At 34.4% G+C, this 13,023-nt stretch overlaps 1 protein-coding gene across 1 annotated transcript in view; it reads left to right on the top strand.

Annotated features, from left to right (window-relative positions):
• Positions 1-13,023, top strand: part of SMCHD1 (structural maintenance of chromosomes flexible hinge domain containing 1) — a 139,777-nt gene that overhangs the window by 16,359 nt on the left and 110,395 nt on the right. Inside the window, exons 6-7 of the mRNA XM_024580150.3 lie at positions 9,958-10,072; positions 10,193-10,312. Coding sequence (XP_024435918.2) covers positions 9,958-10,072; positions 10,193-10,312 — 235 coding nt within the window. The remainder of the gene's footprint in view (positions 1-9,957; positions 10,073-10,192; positions 10,313-13,023) is intronic.

Below are 13,023 nucleotides of genomic sequence, written 5' to 3'. Positions count from 1 at the left end.
CTTTCAATAGTTGTTAATCTATTTTTTTAGTTGTTTTTCTGGGGATTACATTTAATACTTTAAATGTAATCTAAACAATTTAGTTTAGATTAATGCCAGTTTAATATCAGTAATATTTAAAAACTTGAATGTATAGCTTTATTCCTTTCCCACTTCTTTGAATTATTATTTTTTGTATTACCTTTATACATTATAATCTTTTCAACACGGTTTTATACTTACTGCTTTATGCAGCTATCTTTTAAATCAGAAGCATTATAAATATTAGATTTATGCTGTCTTGTCTACTTATCTATATATAGTTACCTCTACTTTTTATTTCTTCTTTTTTGCAAGTTACTTTCTACTGTCCTTTCATTTTTGCCCCACTCTACATAATAGCTAATTTGGGATGTAGCTAATAATAGAGTCTCTCAGTTTTTATTTATCTGGGAATGTCTTAATCTCTTCTTCATTTTTAAAGGTTATTGTGCCACAGAAAGAATTCTTGGTTGACAGTGTTTTTCTGTCAGCACCTTGAGTATTTTAGCCCACTGCTTTCCTGGCTCCATGATTTCTGATGAAGAATCAGCTGTTAATTTATTTTTAACTTTTTTTTTATTGTTGTTCAAGTACAGTTGTCTCCATTTCCCCCCCCATCATTCCCCCACCCCAGCCATCCCCACTTCCCTCCCTTGAGCCTACCCCCCTTTGGTTTTGTCCATGTGTCCTTTATACATGTTCCTGAAAACCCTTTCCCCTTTTTACCCGCATTATACTCTCCCACCTCCCCTCTGGTTACTGTCAGTTTGTTCTTAATTTCAGTGTCTCTGGTTATATTTTGCTTGCTTGTTTGATTTGTTGATCAGGTTCCACTTATAGGTGAGATGATATGGTATTTGTCTTTTACCTCCTGGCTTATTTCACTTAGCATAATGCTCTCCAGATCCATTCATGCTGTTGCAAAGGGTAGGGGCTCCTTTCTGCTGTGTAGTATTCCATTGTGTAAAAGTACAACAGTTTTGTGAGCCACTCATTTACTGATGGGCACCTAGGTTGCTTCCAGCACTTGGCTATTGTAACTTGTGCTGCTATGATCATTGGGTTGCATAGGTTCCTATGCATTGGTGTTTCAGGGTTCTTTGGGTATAATCCAAGCAGTGGAATATCCAGGTCAAAAGACAGTTCCATTTTTAGTTTTCTGAGGAGATTCTGTACCGTTTTCCACAGTGACTGCACCAGTCTGCTTCTCACCAGCAGTGCACTAGGGTTCCCTTTTCTCCACACCCTCTCCAACACTTGTTTGTTGATTTGTTTGTGATGGCCATTCTAACTGGTGTGAAGTGGTATCTCATTGTGGTTTTAATTTGCATCTCTCTGATGGCTAGTGATGCTGAGCATCTTTTCATATGTCTCTGGGCCCTCTGTATGTCCTCCTTGGAGCAGTGTCTGTTCAGGTCTTTTGCCCATTTTTTAATTGGGTTGTTTTTCTTCCTGGAGTGGAGACATGTGAGTTCTTACGTATTTTGGAGATCAAGCCCTTGCTTGTCCAAGGTATCATTGGCAAATATGTTTTCCCATACTGTTGGTTCCCTTTTCATTTTGCTAATGTTTTCTTTAGCCATGCAGAAGCTTTTTATTTTGATGAGATCCCATTTGTTTATTCTTTCCTTTATGTCCATTGCAATAGGGGACATATTGATGAAAATAATTACTGCGTCAAATATCTGAGGTTTTGTTGCCTATGTTCTCCTCTAGGACTTTTATGGTGTCACAACTTATATTTAAGTCTTTTATCCACCTTTAATTTATTTTGGTGTATGGTATAAGTTGGTGATCGAGTTTCCTTTCTTTGCATGTAGCTGTCCAGATCTACCAACACTATTTGTTGAAGAGGCTATTTTTGCTCAATTTTATGCTTCTGCCCACTTTGTCAAATATTAATTGACCATAGATACTTGGATTTATTTCTAGGCTGTCTCATCTGTTCCATTGGTCTATGTGTCTGTTCTTACAGCAGTACCAGGCTGTTTTGATTACAGTGGCCTTGTAATAGTTTGATACCAGGTATTGTGATCCCTCCTACTTTGTTCTTTCTGAAAATTGCTGTGGCTATTCGGGGTCCTTTATGATTCCATATAAATTATTGAAATGTTTGTTCTATATCTGTGAAATATGTCATTGGTACTTTAATAGGAATTGCGTTGAATCTTTAATAGGGATTGCGTTGAATCTATAAATTGTTCTGGGTAGCATGGACATTTTGATGATGTTAATTCTTCCAATCCATGAACATGGTACATGCTTCCATTTGTTTGTGTCTTCCTTAATTTCTTTTTTCAGTGTTGTGTAGTTTTCTGAGTAGAGGTTTCTTACCTCCTTGGTTATGTTTATTCCTAGGTATTTAATTTTCTTGTTGCTATATCAAATGGGATTTCTGATTTCTGTTTCTGATATTTCATTGTTGGTGTACAAAAATGCCTTTAACCTCTGAATATTGACTTTGTATCCCGTTGTTTTTTGAAACTCACTTGTTAGGTCAAGTGGTTTTTGGTAGAGTCTGTAGGGTTTTCTGTGTACACTATCATGTCATCTGCAAACATGACAGTTTTGCTTCCTCTTTTCCAATTGGGATGCCTTTATTTCTTTTTCTTGTCTGATTGCTGTGGCTAAGATTTCCAATACTATGTTGAATAGAAGTGGTGAAAGCAGACATCCTTGTCTTTTTCCTGATTTTAGTGGGAAAGATTTTAGTTTTTGCCCACTGAGTATGATGTTGGCTGTAGGTCTGTTATATATGGCCTTTATTATGTTGAGGAATGCTCCCTGTATTCTCACTTTGCTGAGTGTTTTGATCATAAATGGGTGCTGTACCTTATCAAATGCTTTTTCTGCATCTAGATATATGATCATGTGATTTTTGTCTTTCCTTTTGTTTATGTAGTGTATTACAATTATTAATTTGTGAATATTGTACCATCCTTGCATCCCTGGGATGAATCCCACTTGGTCATGGTGTATGATCTTTGCGATGTGTTGCTGGATGCCATTTGCCAATATTTTGTTGAGGATTTTAGTGTCTATGTTCATCAGCAATATTGGCCTGTAGTTTTCTTTCTTTGTTGTGTCTTTGTCTGGTTTTTGGATTAGGATGGTGCTGGCTTCATAAAAAGATTTTGGGTGTCTTCGGTCCTCTTGGATATTTTGGAGAAGTCTGTGAAGGATAAGGGTTAGCTCTTCCATAACTGTTTTGTAAAAATCTCCTGTGAAACCGTCCAGACCAGGGCTTTTGTGTGCTGGCAGTTTTTTAATTACTGCTTTGATTTTGTTAGCTATTATTGGTCTGTTCAGGCTTTCTGCTTCTTCATTTAGCTTTGGGAGATAACATTTTTCTAGAAATTTATCCATTTCACCTAGGTTTTCAAATTTCTTGGCATATAGTTCTTGGTAGTAATTTCTTACAGCCCTTTGTATTTCTGTGGTATCAGTTGTGATCTGCCCTCTTTCATTTCTGATTGTGTTTATTTGAGTCCTCTCTTTTTTTCTTGATGACTCTGCTTAAAGACTTGTCGATTTTATCTTTTCAAAGAACCAGCTCCTGGATTTATTGATTCTTAGAATTGTTCCTTTAGTCTGTATATCATTCATTTCTGCTCTTGGTTATTTCCTTCCTTCTACTTGCTTTGGGCTGTCTTTGTTGTTCCTCAAGTTCTTATAGGCATGGGGCTAGGTTGTTTATTTGAAATGTTTCTATCTTTTTTAGGTAGGCCTGTATCACTATGAACTTCCCTCTTAGGACTGCCTTGGCCGTGTCCCATAAGTTTTGGAGTGTTGTGAGTTAATTTTTATTTGTTTCCAGAAACGTTTTGATTTCTTCCTTGATCTCATTCTTAACCCATTCATTGTTTGATAGCATGCTATTCAACCTCCATGAATTTGAGTGTTTTGGAGTTTTTTACTTGAGGTTGGTTTCTAGTTTCAGTCCTTTGTAGTCAGAGAAAAATGTTTGATATGATTTCAATTTTCTTGAATTTGTTGAGGCTTGCTTTGTGTCCTATCATGTGGTCTATCTTTGAAAATATTCCATGTGCATTGGAAAGGAATGTATATTTTGCTTCTCTGGGATGACAGGTTCTATATATATAAGTTGAGTCCATTTGATCTAGGACATTGTTCAATGCTGCAGGATCTTTGCTAATATTTTTTTTTGAAGATCTGTCCATTGTTGACAGTGGAGTGTTAAAATCCCCTACTATAATTGTGTTGCTGTCAATATCTTTCTTGAAGTCCTCCAAGATTTTCCTTATATATTTGGATGATCCTATGTTGGGTGCATATATGTTTATAATGTTTATGTCTTCTTGATGGATTCTTCCCTTGAGTATTATGAGGTGTCCTCTGGGTCTCTTTTTATGGCCCTTGTTTTGAAGTCTGTTTGTCTGATATGAGTATTGCTACCCCGGCTTTTTTTCCCTGTCCGTTTGCTTGGAAAATTTGTTTCCAGCCCTTCACTTTCAGTCTGTATAGGTCTTTTGCCCTGAGGTGGGTCTCTTGTAAGCAGCATATGTGTGGGCCATGCTTTCTTATCCATTCAGCTATTCTATGTCTTTTGATTGGAGCATTTAATCATTTACATTTAAGGTGATTGTTGATACCAGGTACTTATTCATTGCTGTTTTTTTGTACCTGTGTTCCTCTCTCTCTCTCTCTCTCTCTCCCTTCCTTTCCTTAAAGCAGTCCATTTAGCATCTCTCTCAGAGCTGGTTTGGTGGAGGTGTATTCTTTTAGACTTCTTTTGTCTGGGAAACTACTTATTTAGCCTTCTATCTTGATTGAGAGCCTTGCTGGGTAAAATAGTCTTGGTTGCAGGCCTCTGTTTCTCATTACTTGGAATATTTCTTGCCATTCCCTTCTGGCTTGTAGCATTTCCAATGAGAAATCAGCTGCTAGTCTTATTGGGGCTTCCTTGTATGTTACTTCCTGTTTATCCCTTGCTGCCTTTAAGATTCTTTGTCTTCGAGTTTTGCCATTTTAATTATGATGTGTCTTGGAGTAGGCCTCTTTGAGTTCCCCTTGATTGGGACCCTGTGTGCTTCCTGGATTTGTGTGACTTTCTCTCTCATCAAATTAGAGAAGTTTTCCATCATTACTTTTTCAAACAGGTTTTCTATCCCTTGCTCTTCTTCTTCTTCTGATATCCCTGTTAAATGAATATTATTACATTTCATGTTGTCCTGTAATTCCCTTAACCCCTCTTCATTTTTTTCTGAGTTTTTTTTCCTTTTCTTGCTCTTCCTGGGTGTTTTTTTCTACCTTGTCCTCCAGCTTACTGATTCAGTCCTCTGCTTCATCTAGCCTGCTTTTGATTTCTACTGTGTTTTTCAATTCATAAATTGTATTCTTCATTTCCTCTTGGCCCTTGTTGATAGTTTCTATTTCCTTTTTCATGTTGATATAGTTTGTAGTGAATTCGTCATCGTTTCCCTGTAATTTTTGGTAATTCTGTGTGAGGTCATTGATCTTCCTTATAACCATTTATTTGAACTCAATATCTGATAGTTGACTTGCCTTTATTTCATTGAGTCTTGATTGTTGTTTGCTGGTTTTTGTTTGGGATTGACCCTCAGGCCACTCACTGTAAGGCGCAACCCTGATACTGGTATGTGAGCTGCCATGCAGGTGCAGTCTTGATGTGGCTTCTGCAAATCCTTGCTCATTAGGCTCCTCTTCAGCTAGCCTTTAGTTGGTTATTCAGGATGATTGTTTTCCCAGTGTAATTGTATTTAATTTTGGTCCTAGGAGTGAGTGCTAGATCCACCTGCTCACTGATATCTTGAAAACTCTCCATGCATTTTTTAAAACTACTGATGTCACTATATCATCATATTTGAAATGGGTTTATTGTAGACTACCTGTAGTTGGTTCATGTTTTTAATTCACTGTGCCAATTTTATTTAATCTGTTTGTACCATTATATTTATTGTAATTATTGATATACTATGACATAAGTATGTGATGTGTCAATTTTTCTTTGTCTTTCATTTCTCTCTCTTCAGACCTTCTTGTGGTTAACTTGAACATGTTTCAGTATACCATTTTCCTTACAGTGTTTTTGAGTGTGCCTTTATTTTGTTTTATATGATTGCTCGAGGGAATACTGTAGACATATATAACTTATTGGACATTATACCATGTAAATTTTATTGCAGAAATTTTAGCCAAATTACTTAAATTAACTCTCTCCCATTTATAGTTTTGTATTTTTAAGTATCACCTCTATATACATTGAGAACCACATCAGACAGTGTTAATTTGACTTCACCAGGCTAACATAATTTTTAAAAACTGAAAAAGAGAACAGTAGTATATTTTATTTGTCCATGTATTCATTTCATTGTTTTTTTCTTCAACCTTGTCTGATGTTAATAAAGCTACTGTAGCTCTGTTTCCATTAGTATAATGATATTAGTATAAATGATTTTTCTAGTCTTCTAACTTATTGTCTGTTTATATTTAAAGAGAGTTTATTTTAGGTAGCATATAGTTGAGTATTAAAATTTGACAATCTCTGTCTATTGGGATATTTAGACCAATTACATTTAATGTGATTATTGGTATTTTTGGATATGAACATACCACCTTTGTTATTTGTTTTTATTTTTTGTCATTTTTATTCCTGTTTCCTTTTTTCTGCCTAATTTCTCATAGAGTATTGTGTATGTATGTGATTCCATTTTATTTCCTTTGTTGTCTTATTAACTGTTACTTTGTTTTATTGTCTTACTGGTAACTTAGGGATTCATCCTATACATCTTTAATTTATAGTCTGTATCAAGTAGTAATACCATACTATTTATACATATAGTTAAAATATATTGTAACAGTGCCATCATTTTATTGTACACCATGTTGATCTTTGTGCTTTTGTTTTTATACACTTTGCATTTGATATATACTGTCAAAATCTAAGTTTATTCTACTTATTTTGCTTTTAATTAACATATCTCATCTATTATTATTTTTAGTGAGAACATTTAAGTTTTCTTTTTAGATTTCAGTTACACAATATAGTGTTATTGACTGTACTCATCATGGTATATATATTAGATCTTCAGACCTTATTGATCTTTCAGCTGAAACTGTGTACCATTTTACCAACCTCTTCCTATTTCCTGCACTCCCCAGCCCCAGTCAGCCAACCACTTCCCTACACTCTGTGTCTTTTTAACACTCCTTGAAAAAAAGTGTTAAAAAATATATAACATAAAATTTGCCTTTGTGACCACATTGAAGTGTATGACTCAGTGGCATTAATTTTATTCACAATGTTTTATATATATTACCATTATATATTACCAGAATTTTTCACCCTTGCCAAACTGAATGTCTGTACACATTAAATAATAACTCTAGTTTCAGCTGCTGATAACCACTATTCTACTTTCTGTCTCAATGAATTTGCCTATTCTAGGTTTCTCACTTAAGGAGAATCATACATTTGTCATTTTGTATTTGGTTTGTTTCACTTAGCATAATGTTTTCAAGATTTATCCATATTGTAGAATGTATCAGAACTTCATTCTTTTTTATGGCTGTACTATAGCTGTACCACATTTTGTTTTCCATCTGTAGGTTAATGGACACTTGGCTTATTTCTGACTGTTGTCTCTATTGTGATCAGTGCTGCTATGAACATGCATATATAAATCTCTGTTTGAGTCCCTGAGTCAATTTATATTTACCCACATATTTACTATTTCTGGTGGTCTTCATTCCTTTGTGTAAATCTGTCTAGTAACATTTTCATTCTTGTAGGTCTTTTAACAGTTTTATGTCTCAAGTTCTTGAAGAATTTTTCAACTTTGTATGTGTGATAAAATCTGTATTTCTCCCTCCCTCCCATTCTCCTTTAAAGGTATTTTTGCCGAGTATGGAATTTTAGGTTGAGTTTGTTAAAAATATCAGTATATACTGGCTTCCTTAGTTTATGATGAACAAGTTGTTGTTCTTTGTTTCTAAGTATGTGTTGTATGCTTTCTCCGACTGTTTAAAACATTCTTTTTATTGTTGGTGTGTGTATGTTGTGTGGTGTCAGGGTGTGTTTTTGTGTTAGGGGCAATGTAAGTGTGTGTGCATGGTGTGGTATGTTTTTATACTTTATTGGGGGTATTTGTATATGCATGTTTTTTTGTGTGGAGGCATTTTATGAGTGTTTTGTGGGGACAAGATTTGTGTCTGTGTTCTGTAGAGATGGGTTTGTATATGGTGATGCCTTTGTATGTTCTGAGGGAGCAGTAGTTTTTTTTGTGCTTTGCTCTGTAGGTGTAGTTTAACAGTGTCTTACCTGGTCGTTGTTGTCTTTATGTTATTTTGATTATGAATATATGTGATTCAGATTTTTTTATACCTTAAATTTATATCTTAAAATTAAGATATTTTTATCTATCCCATTATTTCTGTTTTGTTTTCTGTCTTTTTTAAAAAATTCATTGCATCATTTTGTTGATTCTTTTTACAATCTTGTTCCACCTTTTTTCTCTTTAATGTTTTTGAATTTGTATGTTTATTTTCCTGGTTGTGTTTTAAATTTTAAAATGCATATTTAACTTTGACTTCAAAAATCAAAATATCTCCCTCCTCCCATGTTAGAGAATTTAGAACACTTAGCTCTGACCACTTCCTTGCCAAGATAATACTTTTATTGTCTAGTATTTCAAGTCAGACTTTTTAGAAATCTCACAACTTATACACACCTTTTTTTTTAACAACACATTTAGAAAAAACATCTTAAAAATTAACTTTGTATTTACCATGTACCTTCCATGTCAAATTGCGCTTTTAGAAGCATTCCTTTAGAGCAAATTTCTTAATGGTAAATTCTCTTGGTTTTTATCTGTAAATTCTTCATTTAGCTCTAGTTCACAAATCTTGGTTGACAGATTTTTCTCTATTCACTTGGAGATTGTATTCCACCATCTTACATTGTTGCTTTCAAAGCCTGCTATCTTGTTTTATCTTGTATTACATCTCAGCCTGTTTCTAGTTCTTTGGTTTTTGGTGTTCACTGTGCTGTGGATTTCTTTTTATGTATCCTCTTTGGGCTCCTTTGGTCTGAATCTGTAGAGCCACATCTTTCAGTTGTTCAAGAATATTTGCAGCTATTATCTATTCTGTCCTCCCTTTCTAGAACTACACTTAAACTGTGTGAGATACTTTCAGTCATCCATGTCTTTTAGACCCACTTTGATTTTTTCCATTCCTTTTCTTTCTTTTGTTTCTTATCGGTAAGTTATTTCAATATATCTTTGTTATCTTCTCTAATTCTTCCCAGGTATGCCACATCTGCTTTCTGGCCTTTTCATTTAGTGTGATAGTGGTTACAGCCTCACTTATAATTCTCTTTATTTCTGATATTTGGCAAATGGTGTCCCTGGAGACTTTGTCTATATTTTGAGAACACAGGGATGCCTCCTCTCCATGTGATGCAGTAGGAGGTTTACTCAGAGCTCTTCATTTTTCATGATACATGGAAATAAGAATCTCTTTGCTACAGTTCCCATTATTCTTCACACTATATTTTAATGAGGTTTGAAGCAGTAAACAGTTTTGATGGGAAGATTGTTGAGGTACACATATGTATATATGTCACTGTTTACTACTTCAAAACTCATTTATATATATGTATAGATATTTATTTAGTCATGTTTGTTGAGAGATTTTGTGACTTACTAGGCCCAAGAATTGCATATCTTAGAGTATCCACGTGATACTAATGCAGATTTCTCGTGAATAAACTTTGAGAAACACTGGACTAGATGATGTCTTGATTTCTGGCTCTTAATTCTTTTACTTTTGAACAGGATATTATCTGACTTAGGGATCATTTAATTAATACTTAATCAAAGTGTTATGACAATTTCTTTTTGTAACTGAGTAGCTGGTTTAAAATCACTGCATTAATGTAATGTTTTATTTTAGTGATCATTCAGGATATGTTCGACCAGTACCAGTGCCACGCAGTTTAAATAGTGATATTTCCTATTTTGGTGTTGGGGGCAAGCAGGCTGTTTTCTTTGTTGGACAATCAGCCAGAGTGAGTAAAATTTCTTATAAATGAAAGTCAATCAAAATATTTTGAGGTTGATACTGTCTAAATGTGTTAACCAGTTTAACGTTTAGGAATTTTTAAAGTAATCTTTTTAATATTCAACAGATGATAAGCAAACCTTCAGATTCCCAAGATGTTCATGAACTTGTGCTTTCTAAAGAAGATTTTGAGAAGAAGGAGAAAAATAAAGAGTCAATATATAGTGGATATATTAGAAACAGAAAGGTATACTACATTTCAACTCATTAATTGTAAAGGTATTTGGATGGATGATAGGACAATAATTTTTTTCTAATTCTATCTAAGATACTAATGTTGCTTTAAGAAACGTTAAGGTATGGAGTTTTCAGGTTAAAATATTTTTATTCTTTTTTCTCTGTGAATAGCAAAAGTGATCATAATATGTTTTCTCAGGCTGGAAGTCTTCAGACAACAAGTTTTTTCATAAAGCTGAGTAATCCTCCTGGAAAGTGCTCATAAGATTGTAAACTTTTTTCCTTGCACTGAGTTTGAGTTTTTAAATCTTTGTGCTATAATAAGCACAGAACTAGAATAGAAAACAGTGATAGGATAATAGACTTTTAGGAAATCAGAGCTTTAGAGAAAGAAATGAGCTATTTATTTCTGTTATAAATTTGCTTTGATTCTCTTTTTAATAAGCAGAATGTTTTAATAAATTTGAATCTTGGTCATGTACATGATATTTATTGGAGTCATTAAATTTTTCTCCATTTGTAACACTTCAGAATTTTCAGTTTTAAAATCTTTATTTTAAAGTAATTTTGAGATTTTTAAGAATTCTTTTCTGAGTCTGAAACAAACTGCAGACATTTTGTAGGAAAATGTACATAAGTAAAAATAGTTTCAAATGCCAGAAAAAGGTACTTAATGTTTAGCTGAATTTTTTTTCTAGTCTTACTTTTTAATTATATACTTATAGCTTGAGCCCACATTTTTTAAAATTAACATTTTGCGTATTTCTCCATGTTAAAATTATTTTGGTACACAACACAGTTCATATGGCTTCATAGTGTTCCTTGAGCTGAATGTGCTGTAACCTATTTTGTTGAGTATCTATAATTTAAATATATATAATGTTTAATTTATATAATTATAAAGACACCACTATGAATATCTTTGCCATAACACTTTGCCGGACTTACGGGTTTTTTGGTATAGATAATTGGAATTTTAACACCTGTGACATACTGTGAACTTTATAAATGTTTCATAGTATACATTACAAAACCACTTTTCTGAAAGCTTGATCCCAAATCAAATATACTCCCAAGAACAGTATATGGAAGTGCCTACTTGATCATTTTCTTATTTTTAAAAACAATTAGGGGAGGCAGCAAAATGTTGACAATTTGATGGGTAAAAACAACTTTTCTTTCATTGGTTTGGTAGTGAAATTTTTCATTGGTAAGCTGAATTTTTTTCATGTTTATTAACTACTATTATTTTTTCTATAACTGGACATTCTCCTCCGTCCAGGAAATTTCTTCCTTTTGCTTATCCCACTTTTTCCTTTCAAATTTGTTGCATTTATTTAACAATTTACATATCTTGATATATTTACATAGCAGTGTTCCATTTTATCTTTTCCATATTACCTTACTTTCACAAAGTGCCTTAAACTATATTGGTGGAAATATTGTTTGACATGTTAAAACTGGTGAAAAATTAGCAATTGAGGATTTAAATGATTTTTCAAAACTGTGTACATATAATGATGCTTGGTTTCAACTGAGGTCTCTTGGATCATCCTTTCTGCCAGCTTTTCCTGTATTTTGTGTTTAGTTCGTCCCCACAAACATTTATTGGTACTAATAGGACCTTGGTCCTTTCTTCCGGACCAGTTCTTTTGAGCCTACTCTTTTTTTTTTTGACTCCTCCTATATTCCTGACCTGGTGGCACTTACTACAATGTTCATGGGGTTGGTAGTTCTTGATATAACCTGCAGTCTTGCCTTGTCTCTGTGTGTGGGTGCATGTATGTATGTATGCCACTTAATATCAACAATTCTCAAATCTGTTCCTTGCCAAGTGACTTTTCTCTTAAGATTGAGACACTGGCTTATTTCACTTAGCATAATGCTCTCCAGGTTCATCCTTGCTGTCACAAAGGGTAAAATTTCCTTCTTTTTAAGTGAAATAAGCTAGTCAGAGAAAGACAAGTACCAGATGGTTTCACTTGTGTGTAATCTAATGAACGAAATGAACTAACAAGCAAAATAGAGACAGACTCATAAATAGGAGGCTGACAGCCCTGGGGTGGGGAGGGATTGAGCAAAACAGAAAAAAAAAGAGAACTCATAGACTTGGACAACAGTGTGGTAATTGCTGGGGGAGGTGGGTAGGGAATGGTGAAAGACAGTATAGTGGGGATAAATGGTGATGGATGGAGACTTGACATGGGATGGTAAACCATAATACAGTGTGCAGGTGATATGTTGTAGAATTGTGCACCTGAAACCTGCTTAATTTTGTTAGAGAGACATCAATGTGTGGATGCCTCTCACATGTCCCCTACTGGGGACCTGACCTGCAACCCAGGCATGTGCCCTGACTGGGAATTGAACCAATGACCCTTTGGTTTGCGGGCCAGCACTCAATCCACTGAGCCACATCAGCCAGGGCTATTTCAATTTTTTCTTAAGAAAGTAATACATGCATATTAAAGAAAGAAAATCAGCCACTTTCCTAGCCATAATATTGGTTTGGCCAAAAAGTATGTTACATTTTTTCATTTTCACCAATAACTTTATTGATTTGGATATTTTGGGTATGTCGGCTATCCAGCTATTGGCTTCCAGTGTATAGAGGCCAGGAGTGCTGCTAAACATTTTCCAGTGCATAAGACAGCCCTACAGCAAAGAATTATTTGGCCAAAATTGTCAGTAGTATCAAGAAACTTTGCAAACCACTTTTGA

This window comes from Desmodus rotundus, chromosome 10, assembly GCF_022682495.2.
Source record: "Desmodus rotundus isolate HL8 chromosome 10, HLdesRot8A.1, whole genome shotgun sequence".
NCBI classification, from domain to species: Eukaryota; Metazoa; Chordata; class Mammalia; order Chiroptera; family Phyllostomidae; genus Desmodus; species Desmodus rotundus.
This window is presented reverse-complemented; position numbering and strand designations above follow the sequence as displayed.